The following is a 19,376-nucleotide window of genomic DNA, read 5'->3' on the forward strand; positions in this document are numbered from 1 at the left end:
ATGACTTGGCATATGACGCACGCTTCCTCTAAAGACTGTATCTACAAATGTCATTTGATACTGAATAAGCAAACTGTACCAAAATGACGCCTATTTGATAATCATCATTGCTCTGTAACATTGGAACAGTATGTGGTCGTAGCACAGAAGTTATAGAGCTAAAACATCAACTACAGGAAGCCTTAACCTACTGATATGTAGTCTCCTGTCATTGTATTATAACAAATAGTAGCTAAAATTACGCGTTTTCGAGAGATCCTCAATTTGCTGATGCTCTGAAACAGCTTACACGTGTTTCACATTCTCTATGAGAAACTGAGGGACTTACATTAGGAAATAAGACACTTAAAGTAGTTAAGGAGTTTTGCTATTTGGGGAGCAAAATAAATGATGATGATCGAAGTAGAGAGGATATAAAATGTAGACTGGCAATGGCAAGGAAAGCGTTTCTGAAGAAGAGAAGTTTGTTAACATCCAGTATAGATTTAAGTGTCAGGAAGTCGTTTCTGAAAGTATTTGCATGGAGTGTAAACCATGTATGGAAGTGAAACCTGGACGTTAAATAGTTTGGACAAGAAGAGAATAAAAGCTGTCGAAAAGTGGTGCTACAGAAGAATGCTGAAGATTAGAGGGGTAGATAACATAACTAATGGAGGAGGTATTGAATAGATTTGAGGAGAAGAGGAGTTTGTGGCACAACATTACTAGAAGAAGAGATCGATTGGTAGGACATGTTCTGAGTCATCAAGGGATCATCAGTTTAGTATTGGAGGGCAGCGAGGAGGGTAAAAATCGTAGAGGGAGAACAAGAGATGAATACACTAAGCAGATTCAGAAGGATGTAGGTTGCAGTACGTACGGGGAAATGAAGCAGCTTGCACACAACAGAGTGGCATGGAGAGCTGCATCAAACCAGTCTCAGGACTGAAGACCACAACAACAACAACAACATGAGAAACGAAACCCATCAAATACAATGTTTAACGCCATAAAATATGGTAGGTCGTATGTAACTTGTGACGTAAGACGACGTCGCATTTAATAGGCCATATTTTTGTCAAGGTGGCAAACATGTGACATACCGGATTCCTTATTTCAGGCTCCTCAGTGTGGTGGAACGTGACATTCCACGCTGTGACGTCACCCAGCTCCTCATCCACACCTGTCTTCTTTAGCGGAAGCACTGTACGTGTAGGGTGTAACCCCAAGTTCTGGGCATGCGATTTTATTCTTGTTTTAACTGAATTATAGACATCACGGGCGTTGTAAATTCCTGTAGTTCACAAACGAATATTGTCTATAGTTGAGCAAAATATGGACGAAAGCATGCTCCAGCTCTTGGCTGATATATGACTGTAGACCGGAAAGTTAAATGATTACCTTTATCTGTGTTTTCCTCTTACTAATACCGTTTCGTGCTTGTTTTTACGTTTAATAGGTCTAATGTTACGTTTTTGTTAGTGTAAATTAATTCACACTGTAGCACAGTAGTTGCTCACAGAATAGCAAGCTACATACTCATTAACACATCAGCGTCCATTGATGACACATTAGGAGGGTAGCAAGTTGCATATCTAGGATTCTGTCTGCTTTTATAGCTCTTCAGTTAGTCTTCCTAGGATGGTTAGGATGTGTACATGCTGTGTGCGGTCACAGGAGGAGATGGCCACAATTCACAAATACCTGAATGCGCTTTCAGTTACAGTCAGTGACCTTCATGCTGCTGCCTCAGGGTACAGTGGTGGCAGAGAATCTGGCGCGTCGAATGGGGCACCACAGGTATCACTCGTTTTGCCCACGGGCTCTGCTTCCAAGGCACCTCTTAGTGCACCCGACTCAGTAGATTCACCCTCACTGCAGCATGAGTGGTTGGTGATAATGCGTATGTGTTGCTTGAGGTGGAGGGCCAATGTGGAGATTGGCCGTCTCAGCTCAGCCACTCACCTTGTGAGTGGATAAGTGGCCACTCTTTCAGCAGGGTGCGAGCAGGCACAAAAGGGGAGGGGCTTACTAGTTACCAGGAGCTCCAACGTTACGCATGTTATGGAACTCCTTAGACAGACAGAGTTCATGTCTGGGAAGAAAGCCAATATGCACTCAGTATATCTGCTGTAGGGGTGAGGGGGGAGTGGGAGATGGCCTTGACTGTGGCTGTTCAGCATGCAGGGTGCAGGGCCATCATCAGATCATATGGGCACTGGCGGGGATGGTGGAGACTGGTAGCCTTGCCTTGCGAGTGGGTTGCAGGCAGAGGTCGCAATTTGCAGCATTGTTCCAGAATTGATCGGGTTTCTTTGGTTCAGAGCCGAGTTGAGGGTCTCAGCCAATGGCTTCGTCGACTCTGTGACAGCCTTCGCTGCAGATTCCTAGATCTGCGTTATCATGTGGGAATTTGTAGGACTCCCCTTGATAGGCTAGTGGTGCACAACACAAAGGAAGCAGTTACTCGGGTAGCAGAGTCTTGTAGAGAGCACATGAGGGTCTTTGAGGCTAGACAGTAGTGTGATGTGCTCTGATGAACACTCATCAGTCTATAGGCAGTAAGGGAAGGCAGACCGCGTTCGGAATAAAGACACTTCAACTGTCAAAATTTCACCAATAAACTGTCCAAATATTCTTAATAAAGTTCCTGAATTTACTGCCCTCCAGGAAAGCTCTCGAGTTCCAATTATTCCTGGGACCGAGAGCTGGCTGAAACCTGAGGTGGAAAGCTGTGAGGTATTTAGCGAATCACGGAACGAATATCGGAAAGACAGATTAGAGGCCATAGGAGGGGGAGTGTTCATTGCAGTTGACAAAAATATTGTCTGTATTGAGGTCGATGTTGAGTGCGACAGTGAAGTTATCTGGTGGCGTATAACAGATATAGGTGAAACGAAGTTAATAATTGGATGTGTTTACCGGCCACCTGATTCCACTGTGACAGTTCTATAGCCAATCAATATGTCTAAGGTCAGTGGCGCGTAACTACTCAGATCATGCAATAACTGGAGGTGACTTCAACCTATTGAGTTTAGGCTGGGCTGTCTCTGGATTCATTGTGAGGCGCACAGACAGTGATGCGAAATACTTTTGAACACGTTTACTGAAAACTATCTTGAGCAGCTAGCTCGGCAGGCCTCACACAATGGAAATATCTCAGACTTTGTAGCTACAAAATAGGTCGGACGTTATCGATAATGTCAGAAACAGGGATTAGCGATTATGATGTCATTACAGCAACTACGATTACGAATGTTAATAAATCAATCAAGAAGGCTAGGAAAGTGTTTTTGCTAAACAGAGCAGATAAGCAGCTGTTAGTATGTCAAAATATGTTCAAATATGTGTGAATTCCTAAGGGACCAAATGGCTGAGGTCATCGGTCCCTAGACTTACACACTACTTAAACTAAATTGTACTGAGAACAACACACACACCTATGCCCGAGGGAAGACTCGAACCTCCAGTGGGAGGGCCGCGCAGTCCGTGACAGGGCGCTTCTAACCGCACGGCCACTCCGCTCGGCGTTAGTATGTCACTTACACAGTGAACTGACATCACTTTGTACCAGTAAAGATGTATGTAGAGGAATTATGAGCAAAGTTTAAGCAGGTTGTAAATCGAGGACTCCAGACTTATGTAAGTAGTAAGTGGATAAAGGATGGAAAAGATTCGCCATGGTTTAATAACGAAATTCGTAAGATGCTGAGGAAACGGACGCTGATGCACCCTCAGATCAAAAGAGAACGCACAAATGACGACAAGCGAAGATTAGTAGAGTGGTGCATACAATTGATATGAAGCAAATACAGACTGGCCGAAATATGTATAAGAAATCAACCTGTTGCCAGAATATCCTAAGCGATGAGGACACAATGTGACTGCAGAATAATTAGAAGAGTGGTTAGTAAGTCAGACCTAACTTAGAGTTTTAGTGTTGTGACCAGGCAAAATACTTTCATCCCTCCAAAATGTGAGTTGTTGGATTGTTCTCAGGGGAGTCTCTCCAAAGTAGAGAACATGAACTATCAGTTCACTTTACTACGTGAATGAATAAAAGATTTACGTAACTTTGACAAATTTCTTTGCTCTAGGAGTGCTGGATAAATTACAACGATTATTAACAAGCAGTGTATCACTTGATGCACTAATTAATAAACTGTTCTCTTGAAGTACAACATTCAACATTAGAAACACCATAATTAATCTTAAACTGTAGCTACTCGTTGGTCGTAGACGAGGATGCTGACTGTCGAAGCTGAGGTCTGCAACTGTGCAGAGCTCTTGTGTCCTCGACACTGCATTGACATCATGATGAGGACCCTGCTGTTGCTGAAAGGGAGCCGTATGTCTTCTGGAGCGCCTCCTGTACGTAGTTGTGTTCTACAGTTTGCCTTCGCTAATGTCTGTGGTATCGATTCACATGGCTAACATTGACGTGACACCGCGATCTTTAGACGATACCACAGTAAGATGAAAAAGTTGCTAAACTGTGATAGAATAAAAACAGAGGAGCTAAGAATTCAGGTTTGCCCCATTTGACGATTCCCAGTGTTAGTTATTGCTTTCTGATGTCAAGGTCGGAATGGAGGGGAAAGTGGAACTGTCGTATCATAACGCCTGTATTGAGGTGACTTCATTTAGTTGCGCACGTTTGTGTTTCAGATGGAGGAGGCTGGGACGGGCGCCAGCTGGTGGTGGTGAGGGGGGCGCGATGGCCGTGGCGGGCTGCAGAACGAGGTGTTGCCCCCTGCTGACGCAGCTGTTGCTGCAGCTGCTGCTGTTCGCCGCGCTCTGGGCGCCCACGCCAAAAGGTGAGTGCCAGCCTGCTAGTTTCCCTGTCTACCCGGTTCTTTCATCCAAAAATAAAGACTTGATCTCATGATTTAGCAATTAAGTAATTTCGACTCCATGGGCGTCCCTGCATGGCTTGGGCATGAAGCCATTACAGAGGGTTGGACAACAACATAGAAACGCCGCCCAAGTGTCGGGCTTGAACATAAATGCAGATGTTACCCAAGCCTGCTGGTTTCCCTGTTGCATCTGAGCATGAATGGCATGTGTACAATTTCGTCAATACATTGCAAGGGTCAGTCGTGGTAAATGAAAATGAGCGTTTGGCGTCATTGGCCGGGAGGCACCTTGCGGGGCAGGTCCGGCCACCTCGGTGCAGGTCGTATTACATTCGACCCCACATTGGGCGACCTGCGCGCCTAATGGGAATGAAATGATGACGAAGACAACATCCAGTCCCTGAGCGGAGAAAATCTCCGACCCATCCGGAAATCGAACCCAGGCCCGTAGGTCGGCAAACTCTCATTCCGAACACTCAGCTATAGGGGCGGACTGTCAGACGTGGTGAGAACAGTGTTCTGTGTGGGTGTGACTGCATCATGTCGGAGCTAAGCGAATTCGACTCTGGGGGAATTGTTCAATCTCGTATGGTGCGTGCTTACGTAAACAAGTAGCCATGATATTTGATGTTTTAGAAAACAACCTAACGAAGAGTTATGCCGCATACAGGGAAAGCAGAAAAACATCATCCGCTAAGTCACAACGCGTAAGAATGTGTGTGTGGGTGGGTGATAGTGACAGACGGTCACTAAAGACGATTATGACGATAAATAAGGGAACGATAGTCAAAAAAGTCGCTCCAGAACTGAATGTCGCACTCTCCCACCTTGGCAACAGCAAAACAACACGAAGGCAGCTCCAGAATCATGAAAATGCAGGACGAGCTGCAATTACCTAACCAGTCACCGAGAAGCAAATTCCCGTACCCAGGGAAGAGCAGTGCCGAAGCAATAAAACTGGAATGCGGAGCAATGGAAGAAACTCATTTGCTCGGGTGTGTCTAATTTAACGTGGCATCCAACTGGGCATATTTACGTCCCAAGAGTAAAACACGGCGGGGGTTCGGTGATGATGTGAGCAACCATATCGTGGTATTCCATGGGCCTCATTGTTACTCGGCAACGTCGCGTTATTGCCAGTGGCTATATGACCATTGTGACTGACCAGATCGATTCCATTGTATAATATTTGTTCAGCAATGCTGATGCTGTGTTCCGAGACGGCAGGGCATCTGATCACAGCCCCCTCTGTCAAGCACCAGTTTTAAGAGCACGAGTATGAATTGTCACATTTCTCCTGGCCACCACAGTATCTAGATCTCAATATTATTAAGCCTTTGGAGGGAAAGGTACATGTTCGCAATCCACCTGCACCACAGTAACCTGAATTTGGCACTGTTTTGCAGGAACAATGGTACAAGATTCCCCTGAGAACCGTAGAGATGACTACGAGGTGTTTTGAATACCAACGGTTTTCCTACACCGGCAATGGTTTGCGTTTTTGGTGTTTCCATAGTTTTATCCAATCCCTGTTCGATTGATAGTCAAGTATTAATCTCTGACCGGCTTTTAAATATAAACAAATTGTTTGTAACTTCGTGGTGCCTTCGTACTAAGAAAACTTTGAAGGTTGTATAGCATTAGCCAACTCTCTGTTTTGTTCGTCGGTGTCTAAGCAGCAAGGGATTGAATCTCCCGCAAGTTATATCGGATTAAGTCGCGCCTTTATATAGTAAACTCAATGAAGAAATTTTCAAACCAGGTTGCTGTCGCGCCTGATGGATATATAGTGTTATATGTTATTTCACGCCGGTGACGAGGTACAGATAAGTAGAAAACTAAATGAACAGAGGTAACCCGCTTTCATAATGGCCGCCGCTCAACCATGTTATCGTGTGAGGGGTATTCAGACGGGACGAAATGAGTTCCCTGATACAATCGCCGCTAAACGAGACATCATATGCATTCGTTTGCTGGTGTATAGAATCCTGCAGGAGACCTTGTCTTCAACAAGACAGTTCATCTCTCTGTGGTACACTGACTGCATCAGAATCGTTTAAGAGAACACTCCTCGCGGATGGTGATGCTTGTATTTTCCCTTCCTCTCTCTAGATCCCTTGAAATTACTCCGTTTGAGCCCATTTAGGACTTCAGAAAGCGAGATGTTAGCAAAATAGGTACTACTCAGATGAACGTCCATGAGTTGCGATCGACAGTGTACCGACATGGCTCAGAATTAGGGGTGGGTAACATTTCTGAAAACTATTAAAGTAAGTTACTGAGATGCACCTAACAAGAAAATACGACATTGCACGCGAGATCGCGCAAAGGAAAGAGGGTTATCGCTATTACAGAAATTCTGGATAGCAGTGAGAACTATTCGGTTTTCATTACAGTGCTACATACACTGAAGCGCCAAAGAAACTGATATAGGCATGCGTATTCAAATACAGAGATATGCAAACAGGCAGAATCGGGGCTATGGTTGGCAACTCCTATATAAGACAAGTGTCTCGCGCAGTTGTTAGACCGGCATCTGCTACAATGGGAGGTTATCAAGATTTAAGCGGATTTGAAAGTGGTCTTATAGTCGGCGCACTTACGATGGGACACAGCTTATCTGAGGCAGCAATGAAGTGGGTATTTTTCCGTACCACCATTTCACGAATGAACCGTGAATATTGGGAATTCGGTAAAACATCAAATCTCCGACATCGCTTCGGCCGTAAAAAAAGATCCTGCAAGAACGGGACCAACGACGACTGAAGAGATTCGTTCCACGACACAGAAGTGCAACCCTTCCTCAAATTGCTGCAGATTTCAATGCGGGTCATCAGCAAGTGTCAGCGTGCGAACCTTTCAACGGAACATCATCGATATGGACTTTTGGATCCGAAGGCCCACTCGTGTACGCTTGATGACTGCACGACACATAGCTTTAGCCTCACCTGGGTCTGTCAAGGCCGAAATTGGGCTGTTGATGACTGGAAACATGTTGCCTGGTCGGACAAGTCTTGTTTCAAATTGTATCGAGTGGATGGACGTGTAGGGTACTGAGACAACCTCAAGAAACCAAGGATACTGCATGTCAGCAGGAGACATGGGATGGTGGAGGCTCTGTAATGATTTGGAGCATATGCAGTTGGAGTGATACAGGAACCGTGATATGTCTACATACGACGCTGTCAGATGGCACATACATAAACATCTTGTCTGATCACCTGCATACAGTCATGTCCATTATGCATTCCGACGGACTTGAGAAATTCCAGCAGGACAATACAACACCACATACATCTAGAATCGCTACAGAGTGGCTCCACGACAAAATTATTCAAAAGTTTACTAACAATCATGGACGGGAGTTTCACTTTAAAGAAAATAGTTCTTGGGAAATCAGACTGTGATTACTGACAAAAAGTTTGCTCAACATGACAAATCTCCAAAAATTACAATTTTTTTTATTCGGAAATAACAGACATTTCAATTTCGTTATTTGTGTTATAAAGAAAAACAAAGACATCAAATTACCACTAATAATGAAAGTTATTAGTTATATGAGGGACAAAGGTTTCCTTCAGTTAATAGTTCTGACAAACAAACATTTCATTTTTGCGTATGTCTTTGTTACCTTTAAAAGTTTTCCAAAATCTTCCGCATGTAAATAAAGTTTTCATCTCCATAATAAAGTATTCCAGATAACTTCTCACAGATTCACAAAACACAGATCTTATTCTCTGAAAAAAATTTTCATCTGCTCGCTACTAAGCCTCAAGTAAGAACGCCCCAGCGCTCCACAACTAACTAACTAGCAAGTCAATCACAGCAGAAAAAATATGAGAACGTTGCCCGTGCAGGGCCCACTTTCGTGAGAGCTCAGCCATTCCCCCGTCTCGGACTGTTTTAAGTGAATTTTAATCAACGTTCTTCCTTTAGATTGATTGTTACCATCGTTAGAACTAGCTGCCCCACCAGCCGGTGATACCCAATGCTGCGACAGTCTTTCAAAAACCTGAAGACGCCTTAACCAGTCGAAACACGTTATTTATAATACAAATAACTTTGCAACCAAAACTGTCTTTTTATATTACATATATGTGATTAGAGAATCATTTCATTGGTTTATTGGCAAGACAAACTTTAAATATTGTTGCTGGGCATTACGATTCTTAGAGCCAAATCTGATACGCGAGTCTCGAGAGTGCTGTCACTTTTCCCAAACTCCGGGCCAGGTGTCATAACCATGTCTCTTTACTTTCATGAGTGGGTAAAGTGACTTTGTATCAGCTTTCAACGTTACAGCAGCAGCGAATACAGTTTCATACTTGCAGTGTGGCGTATGCGCCACAGCTGCCTTAGAATTCTGCCTCACAATATAGATAGCAACGTGTGGTCAGGGTGATGTTCGTGTGCCGGGGAACGTTACACTGCAGCCATTCATTGAGGCAACCGTCATTCAGTAACAGGCCCGCATGTTCTGGGTGTACTCGTACGTCTGCAACGGCTTCACTACTTCCTAATTTTTGGAGGCCTTATGTGCGGACGCTGTGTCTCGATAACATCTTTACTCAGCCAAAGCTGTACTCGTCGCTGGAGCACACACCGAAGTAATATCTCCTAATATGGTGTCGGACGTCATTTTGCCGGGCGTAGAGCAGCAATTCGACGTGGCACATACTCAGCAACTCGTTGGAAGTACGCTGCATAAATAATGAGCATTTTTGCCACCACCATAGCAGCCCACATTTCCGGAAGTGTTGCCTGTGCAGGATTTTGTCCACGAACTGCTCTCTTCATTACGTTAGATCAATGGTCCGTGGGATTCATGTCAGGAGATCTGGATGGCCAAATCATTCGGTGTCATGGCGCATCGTCGTCCATAAAAATTCTGACCTTGTTTGGGGACATGAAACCCACGAATCGCTGCAAGTGGTCTACTAGTAGCCGAACGCAACCATTTATAGTCAACGAAGGGGTTCATTTGTGAACCGTTGATTTAATTCCAAAGACTATTCTTAAAATTTATCTTATTTACTAGTGATTCATCAAGAACATTAACACATTTAATCACACTATGTGAGAGTGGAAGTAGTTGCGATGGAGTAATTGATGAAATCAAAATCAAATTGCTTTTAACAAATGGGAATTTCATTCCTAAAAGCCTTTTTTTTAAGAAACATTTAAAATTATAAGCCGAAAGCACCCTCTAAATACCAAGTTACAACCTATTCAGAGGGAGAAAGCAACAAATTTGAGAGTGTATGAGCTTTCAGGCTGAGAACCTTACCGCTCCCTTTTGACACGGGCGTAGTCAAAAGAAAGACTACACTGGTGCAAATATGCAACACACCAGATTACCTTAAGGTAAAAGATTTAACAATTCACACAATCACACAAACTATGCACCCCGTAGGAGGTATGGAAATGGTGGAAGACACTAAAATTAAAAGATTAAGTTGCCACCGAATGTGCAACTTGACTTTAACTTCTAAGACAAGTCTTACGGTGAGTGGGTGGCAACTTTATATACTAAAATGATCATTTAAATAAAAGCCTATAAAATACAATCTTATATAAAATACTACAAGGTCGGCCAAACAAATTAAGTACACCGATACCGCCTCTCAAGATGATAGGCAAGATCAAAACACATTTCAGGTTTAACGCCGTTACACTCCAAGCAATAAATACGTTAACACACCAAATCCGACAAACATGACAGAGGCAGCTCCGAACGACAGACAAACTGCCTAACAAATGCGGACGAGAGACAGACAAGCAAGCTGGGGACGAGAGACTGACCAAGAAAACAAGTAGACTTTAACAAGAGTAAATCACACAATATACCACCAATCACTAAACTTTTAATAAACTGCGATTTCTGGAGAAGACCTGGCGCAGCACCTACAAATCGCTCTCCCGAACCTTCCGCTGCCAGCCGCTTCAACGTGCGCCGGAAGGCGCGCCGATCTCCCGTCTTTTCTGGTCCGCACCAACCGACCAACAGCCCGCTGCTCCGTCCGCGACTGCTGCTCCGTCGCGACTGCCCTGCTGGTGCGTCTCCCACTCACTTCCAGACACACGACGGCGGAAATCCTGGCTCGGAGCCAACCATGCAGAGGAAATACGCCCACTGGTAAAACGACATCCCTGCACCAGGAAAGGACCGAGCCAAGCTGCACAAGATCGTAACTGAAGGGGCCCAGAAGCGCTCGGAGAACCAGTTACACCACGGCGTCGCAGCTCGTACCGGCCAGACTGATGTGGGTTGACTGCTGTTGCTCTCCTGCTGACCGCGAAGCCACTCCCCTCGCTATACGGCGTGGCCCACTGGACTCACGTGGTGACCTCAAATGCGCCGACGCTCAAGACGGACAAGTCATCTTATGCCTCAGTGCACGACCGACCAACCGATCGATCGATCCAACTGCCGGCTGTAAAAATTGATCCGAACGAAAGACATACTGGCACTCCGGACGACAGACAGACACTAAATGCCTCTCAAATGCGGACGAGAGACTGACCCGGACTGCCTCCGACTGACAAACTGGCGAGCTCATAGCGCCCTTAAATGCACGTGAACAGGCAACCTTTCCCCTTTCCCACCAGAGGGAGACACCAAAGCTGCGATTGCCACAGAGGCGCCACCGCCAGAAACGGAGGGCGACTGCTTCACACTACGCGCTGCGGCGCGCTCTTCGAAACAGCAAATTTTACCACGGTTGACATTGGACCAGAGGACCCTGTCCATTCCATATAAACTCAGCCCAATCAATTACCGAGTCACCACTAGATTGCACAGTGCGTCGTTGACAACTTGGGTCTATGGCTTCGTGGCGTGAGTGTCACACTCGAAACCTGCCTTCAGCCCTTACCAATTGAAATCGGGACTCATTTGACCAGGCTGCTGTTTTCCAGCCACCTAGAGTGTAGCCAATACGGTTAGGAGATCAGGTAAGGCTCTTCAGGCGATGTCGTGCTGATAGCAAAGGCACTCTTGCGTCGCTCGTCAGCTGCCATATCCCATTAACTCCAAATTCCATCACGCTGTCGTAATGGATACGTTCGTCGCACGTACCACTTTTATTTCTGCGGTTATTTCACGCAGTGCTGCTTGTCTGTTAGCACTGACAATTCTATGCAATCACATCAAATGAACTCGCAATTGCGCATAAGGACTACTATCAGCTGTTAAATGAAATGGCGGCAATGAAAATTTGTGCCCGACCGGGACTCGAACCCACATTTCCCGCTTATCTCGAGCGGTCGCCTTACCATTTGGCTATCCGTGCACGTCTCACGGCCCAACCCAAACTTTGATATGTCGTCAACCATGCGTCTGCGACCTGTACTCGTACATCCATTATGTATATTCGCGCAGAGGTCAGGCGCCCTACTTTAAAGTCGCTTGCCCAGTATCGGCAAATAAATTCGATGTTGCAGTACCTGTGATATTCTGACTACGATGCAAAGTTTCTTTGGGCATGCATGCATGTCCGAAGGAACTTTGCATCGTACTCACGCAAACTCCTTTGCTCTTATCGTTAAGTGATGACCGTCGGCCTGTGTGTCGTTCGTGGTGACAGGCGATGTCTGAAAGTTGGGTCCGCAGCTCGTGGTCTAGTGGCTAATGTTGCTACTTCTAGATCACGGGGTCTTGGGCTCGATTTCCGGCTGGGTTGGGAATTTTCTCTGTCTGGGGACTGGGTGTTTGTGTTGTCCTCATCATTTCATCATCATCATCCTCGTCATACGTGACAGTGGCTAGATTGGACTACGAAAAAAATTTGTCTGTGAAAAAATTGGGACTTTGGGCGCTGGTGACCGTGTAGTTAAGCGCTCAACAAACCAAACATCATCATCTTCATCATCATCATCATCATCATCATCATGAAATTTGTTATTCTAGGGACACTCTTCATACTATTGATCTCTGAGTATTGAAATCCCTAACGATTTCCGAAATGGAATGTCCTAGCGTCCAACTACCATTCCGCGTTCGAAGTCCGTTAATTTTCGTCATGCGGCTATAAACTACTCGTATACCTTTCCATGTTAATCACCTGAGTACAAATGACAGCCGCGCCAGTGTACTACCTTTTTATAGCTGTGCACGCGATACTACCACCATCTGTGTATACACATATCGCTATCCCACGACTTTAGTCACCTCAGTGCAATCGTCACTTCCGCAACAGTACCAGCGTTCAGCGTGTCAATCATGACACGTTTACGCCGTTAGGTAAGTTGTACGTTCTTGACTGTAGACCTGTACTCTCTCGTTCGTATAGAATGGGAAAATGAAGTACAGGAAAGAAAATATTTGTATAGTGCGATATTTGTTATCAAAGATTACGTTTCAAAACAACAGTGAGAACCAGCTAAGAAGTATGTTGTCACAGCTACTTTGCATTCATTCTTTTTAGACGTCCATGTACCTGCAATCAAGCAGACATTTCCATCTGCAATAAAGAGTCTTCTTTCAACGTACTTTTCGTCTTGTAGTGCATATATCTATTGACGGTGGTGTTGAATGGACTGTGAATGTGGGCTCATATGGCTCTGAGCACTATGGGACTTAACATCTGAGCTCATCAGTCCCCTAGAACTTAGAACTACTTAAACCTAACTAACCTAGGGGCATCAAACACATCCATGTCCGAGCAGGATTCGAACCTGCGACCGTAGCATCGCGCGGTTCCAGACTGAGCGCCTAGAACCGCTAGACCACCGCGGCCGGCTGTGAATGTGGGGTTTCATTATTTAATGTAATTTAATTTATATTTTACTTTTTTAAAGTTGTTTTTGGTTTCACCGCAAAGATATGCGAAGGCACGGATCGTTCTTAGATTTTACTGACACAAAAATTTAGCGTGGGATCCTGTATAGTTATTGAAGTTATTTAGACGAATCCGTGCCCAAAAACAGTTAATCATATATCCACACACAAAAAAGTATTTCACCACTTTAAATGAGTAATAACTAAAGTGTGATTTTATTACGTTTTAGTGCAGGCCAAGTCTGTGCCTATTGCACGTAACATAAATCGTCTAAATAAATCATTGAAAATGTTAGTTTCCTATAGATTATGAATGAAAGAAATAATTTGGCCAGTTTCCAGCATCGCTGAAAGAACGGGACAATAATTACGATAATTTGAAATTATTCGCTTAATGGCGGCCAGCGATTTTCAGCTTTTTGCCGGCGCGGAGTGTGAAATTCTTTTAAAAATGATGGGGCAAGCAAACGGGATATGTTGTGCACGTTACACTTAAAATTAGTAACAGAAGTACTTTAATCATATATTGGACCTCACTGTTCAAATAATAAAACATGTACATAAATTATTATGTAGATTGCGCACAATGGCGTTCTATCCGAACAAGACCAAGCAAATAAGAGCCTGGCGCTTCTTGTTTCACGCCGATACCAAAAAGGACAATGATAATAATAATACTTATGTTACAGATAATAATTTTTCTTTGTAATCGCATTATCCCTTGACTTTCAGTAGAATTTCTTTTACACATGACGAATATAATTGCTTAATATCGTGGAAACTATTTAATAATTTATAGATCTCCTAATCTAGGCGATGGGAATTCATAGTCTTTTGATTTCGTGTTTCGCTGTTGTCAGAGTGGTTCACAGTCTAAGCGTAACCGATTAAATCATTGTAGGCTTCTGCAACCTCGTTGAAATTGGAACACTAGAGCCAATTACTTGTAATTGATAGTTTAATTTAGTACATCCCTAGTCAGAACACTTCCTCTCACTTTTGCCACCTTGTATAGTGCGCGACACCCCAATCGTCATGGGTGCTGCACGAAGCTGAAAAGGTTACTCCAGTTCATTGCCCAGAGTGAAGACAGGTAGTTTCGATGTTGGAAATCAGACTTCAGGCGGAGGAAGATATCTTGCTTCGTGACAGTATTAGCCATCTGTACGGTTGACTGGATGCCAGCGTTAGCGCCTGCATTGCCGCCTGTGGAGGCTACACCACGCACTGTTACGGGTGTTTCAGTATACTTGGTACCTCAGAACCGTTTGTGCTATTGATGAGGAAATGTAATTATTTGATCTTCTTCATATGCACTGTTGCAACAATAAATCCTGAGTAAAGGGTGTGCCAGTTTTTTACGGTGCAGTAGTTCAGACATGAAATCTTGTAGAGGCAGGCAATCAATATAATGTAGTAATGTACAGGAGCTGAATAGGTCGCTTCAGGAAAGTGATACATCCGGTAAAAAATGTATTTATTACTCAAACTGCTCACTGGACGCGTTCAGGATTTACACTACTGGCCATTAAAATTGCTACAGCACGAAGAAATGCAGATGATAAACGGGTATTCATTGGACAAATATATTATACTAGAACTGACATGTTATTACATTTTCACGCAATTTGGGAGCATAGATCCAGAGGAATCAGTACCGATAATAACCACCTCTGGCCGAAATAACGGCCTCGATACGCCTGGGCGTTGAATCAAACTTGGGTAGGGCGTACAGGTGCAGCTGGCCATGCAGTTTCAACGCGATACCACAGTTCATAAATAGTAGTGACTGGCGTATTGTGACGAGCCAGTTGCTCGGCCACCATTGACCAGACGTTTTCAGTTCGTGAGAGATCTGGAGAATGCGCTGGCCGGGGCAGAAGTTGAACATTTTCTGTATCCAGAAAGGCCCGTACAGGACCTGCAACACACGGTCGTGCATTATCCTGCTGAAATGTAGCGTTTCACAGGGATAGAATGAAGGGTAGAGCCAGGGGACGTAACATATCTGAAATGTAACGTCCACTGTTCAAAGTGACGTTAATGCGAACAAGAGGTGACCGAGACATATAACCAATGCAACCCCATTCCATCACGCCGGGTGATAAGCCAGTATGGCGATGATGAGTACACGCTTCCAATGTGTGTTCACCGCGATGTCGCCAAACACGGATGCGACCATCATGATGCTGTACAGTACCTGGATTCATCCGAAAATATGACGTTTTGCTATTCGTGCACTCAGGTTCGTCGTTGAGTACACCATCGCAGGTGCTCCTGTCTGTGATGCAGCGTCAAGGGTAACCGCAGACACGGTCTCCGAGCTGATAACATGTTGCTGCAAACGTCGTCAAACTGTTCGTGCAGATGGTAGTTGTCTTGCAAGCGTCCCCAGACTCAGATCGAGACGTGGCTGCACGATCCGTTACAGCCATGCGGATAAGATGCCTGTCATCTCGGACGCTGGTGATACGAGGCCGTTGGGATCCAGCACAGCGTTAACCTCCTGAACCTACCAACTCCATATTCTGCCAACAGACACTGGATCTCGACCAATGCGAGCAGCAATGTAGCGATACAACAAACGGTAATTGCGATAGGGTACAATCCGACCTTTATTAAAATCAGAAACGTGATGGTAAGCATTTCTCCTCCTTAAACGAGGCATCACAACAACCTTTCACCAGGCAACGCCGGTCAACTGATGTTTGTGTATGAGAAATAGGTTGGAAACTTTCCTCATGTGAGCACGTTGTAGGTATCGCCACAGGCGCCAACCTTGTGTGAATGCGCTGGGAAGCTAATCATTTGCATATCACAGCATCTTCCTTCTGTCGGTTAAATTTCGCGTGTCTAGCACGTCATCTTCGTGGTGTATTAACTTTAATGGTCAGTAGTGTATTTCCAAAGTCAGATATCAGTTACTTAAGCGTAATTCTTGGATTATACGCCAAGTGAGTCTCACTTATAAGTATAAATGTACAAACTTATCCTTAACATTGTTTGCAGTCGAAGCTGAAGTAACAAATGTCTGATGATGGAAATAAATCCGAAACGCGTATGACTTCTTTGAAGCGACCTATTCAGCTCCAGTACACTACTACTTTAGAAGAGATAAGTTAGCTGTCGCCACTAGATGGAAAAAAATATTTAGCAACTGGCATCATAGCAGCTATGTTGGTTCAGCCAGAATGTAAGCACCACAGTCGTACGTTTTATCTTTAATGGAATACACACATAATCGTTGAAGCGAAGTTCTGTTAATAATGAAATCGTGGAGCTCCAAATCAGGATACGTTTTTGGGAGGATGGTGGTTCAGCTCAAATTCCAGCTATTCAGAGGTAGTTCGATACAAGGATGGCTTCTCTGAAATAGGTGGTGAAACGTCCCCTTTGAAAAATTATACAAGACTGTGCTTAATCTGACACACAATATTTTTAGCGCAACGCAATCTGACTTTCAATAATCCCTACAAAAGAATGGTTCTGACTAACATTAACCTATACCTTTCACAAATCACTTACCTCACAAAAAATCTTCGTTACTCGAACTACTGCAATACAGCGAGCACCACTACTGCCAGCTAAATAAAAGATTCTAACTACGGAAGGCACTAACTACTGATAGGTATAGTTAGCAAATGAAAGATTTTAATAGAGAACATACAGTGTATTTACCTTAATAGTCAAAATATATATGATAGTTCATGACATCCAGTCTTACAAATTACAAAACTCCGCCATCTCTCTCCCCACGTCCACCACTGCTGGCGGCTCACCTCCAACTGCGTAACGCTACGCGCTGTTAGCATCCAGCTGCCGCTGCCCAACACTACAATGGCAGACAACAATGTAGACTAAACACAGACTGCACACGGCACAGCCAGTGATTTTTTCATACCGAGCGCTATGTGGCGTTACCAACAAGAAAACCTAAACAGCCTACTTACATATCCCCCATGCTCCCCACAAAAAATTTTTACAAATTGTTTTGGGCAGTGGCCAATAATGATTTGATAAAATTTTTCATTATTACTATAACAAAGCTATCAAATACACACACTTATTGATACAATGTTGGTCAGAAGCTAAAATTTTCTCACAGTCCATAAAGACAGTCCTAATCATTCATCAAAGTAAAATTGCAGTGTTTTTCTCAAAGTCTGAGTAGTAAAAGAAAATGCACATGGAAGTAGTGTATTTCCATGCAGTCTTGAAGAAGTAGTGTTGTCCTTCCAACGGAAAGACAGTGCTGACTCTTGATATGCAGACAGGTAATGGGCCACAACAGAGCAAACCCACAGCAGAGTCAGTCGAAGTTTTAAAGAATATTGGTACGTAGGTCGTCACAGAGTAGACCCATTGTAGTCCTGGTACAGATTACGGTATTGGTGGGCCACCAGAGGTGCAGACCCACTGCAGTCCTTGTAGAAATAATGGTATTGGTGGGTCATCAAAGGTGTAGACCCACTGTAGTCCTTGTAGAGATGGCCAGCTGCCATCTGTTTGACTGTGCAGGGGCACAATCACAATTGAAGAGTCTTGCGGATAATATAGCAAGTCCATAACCACCACTTGTGCACTCACAAAAATTGTTTTTGAAATGTCCTTAGAACCAGCAATGCTGTTATGCAGTCCCTTGCTGAATTATTAAAACACGTGCAAACACTATCAGTCCCTACTTCTCACATATTATCCATATACTATGACCAACAGAAACGTGTGCAGTGGAATGTAATTTACAAGTTACTTAATTTGATGACCTGGTGTCAATTACAATTTTATAACATGAAAATACAATAACAAAGGTACAAAATACATCTTTAAATAACATAACAATACAGAGAACATTTGAAGTAGTACAGGCTTTACAAAAGAATCGAAATAAGAAATTCATAGGCGTTGCAAAAATTATGACATAAGTACATACATAAAAGATCAGAATAATTATTGAAACATCAACTTCACACATTAGCATTAAAATAAAAGAGAATAAATAATGTCTAAACATCAGAAAAATTCTACAATGTAAATATTATTAGCTAAACACATAAATATACAAGAGTACACAAACACATAGCGGAATAATAGAAAGGGAAAGGACAGGGTTTGTTTTACTGCAGTATCTTGCAAACAAAACTTTCTTTACTTCTTGGAGATCTCTATTCGTTCTTCATTATTTCCAAAAAGTCCTATCTATACATGCTTTCTGTACTTTTCTCATATAACCTCTCAGTGCATTTCTTCAAATTCATCGCAACTCATTCTCTTATATAGGCTACCCCCTCTTAAGCTAACTTAAATCTACTGAGCTCAGATGCTTAACTAAGGGACGAGGCAATGCAGCAGCACAAAACAATTAATACAAACAGCAATGACCCAAAAAAATGCAAAGCAAGCAGCAGTAAATGTAATAACTTATATCTAAACATGAAAAAACCCACAAGCAGGAAAAATAGTATACTAAAGACAACAATGCAGATAAGGGAAAGTTATAATCACATCATAATGTCTATGTAATTAAAGTGGTGCACCACAACTTATTCTATTAAATAAATTACCAAGTACTTGAAAAGAAAATTATGTATGCAGTTCCTGTTACTAGTCCCTTCTTATTGTTCTTTCCTTTCCAAGTGCTCCTTTTTTTTTTTTTGAAGAATGTGGATCATAAAATTATTATTTAACAGATCTGTTGACAGAAAGTTTTCACATTAGCAAATGCATTTAATTTTATTTTATAAAACCAATGCTGTAACACAGCT

General features: G+C 43.4%; 1 protein-coding gene across 1 annotated transcript in view; it reads left to right on the plus strand.

Moving 5' to 3' along the window:
• LOC126354438 (uncharacterized) overlaps positions 1-19,376 on the plus strand; it is a 432,827-nt gene that overhangs the window by 226,243 nt on the left and 187,208 nt on the right. Inside the window, exon 2 of the mRNA XM_050004124.1 lies at positions 4,648-4,796. Within this exon, the coding sequence (XP_049860081.1) occupies positions 4,697-4,796 (100 nt within the window). The 5' untranslated portion in view covers positions 4,648-4,696. The remainder of the gene's footprint in view (positions 1-4,647; positions 4,797-19,376) is intronic.

The sequence above is a fragment of the Schistocerca gregaria genome, chromosome 3, assembly GCF_023897955.1.
Source record: "Schistocerca gregaria isolate iqSchGreg1 chromosome 3, iqSchGreg1.2, whole genome shotgun sequence".
NCBI lineage: Eukaryota > Metazoa > Arthropoda > Insecta > Orthoptera > Acrididae > Schistocerca > Schistocerca gregaria.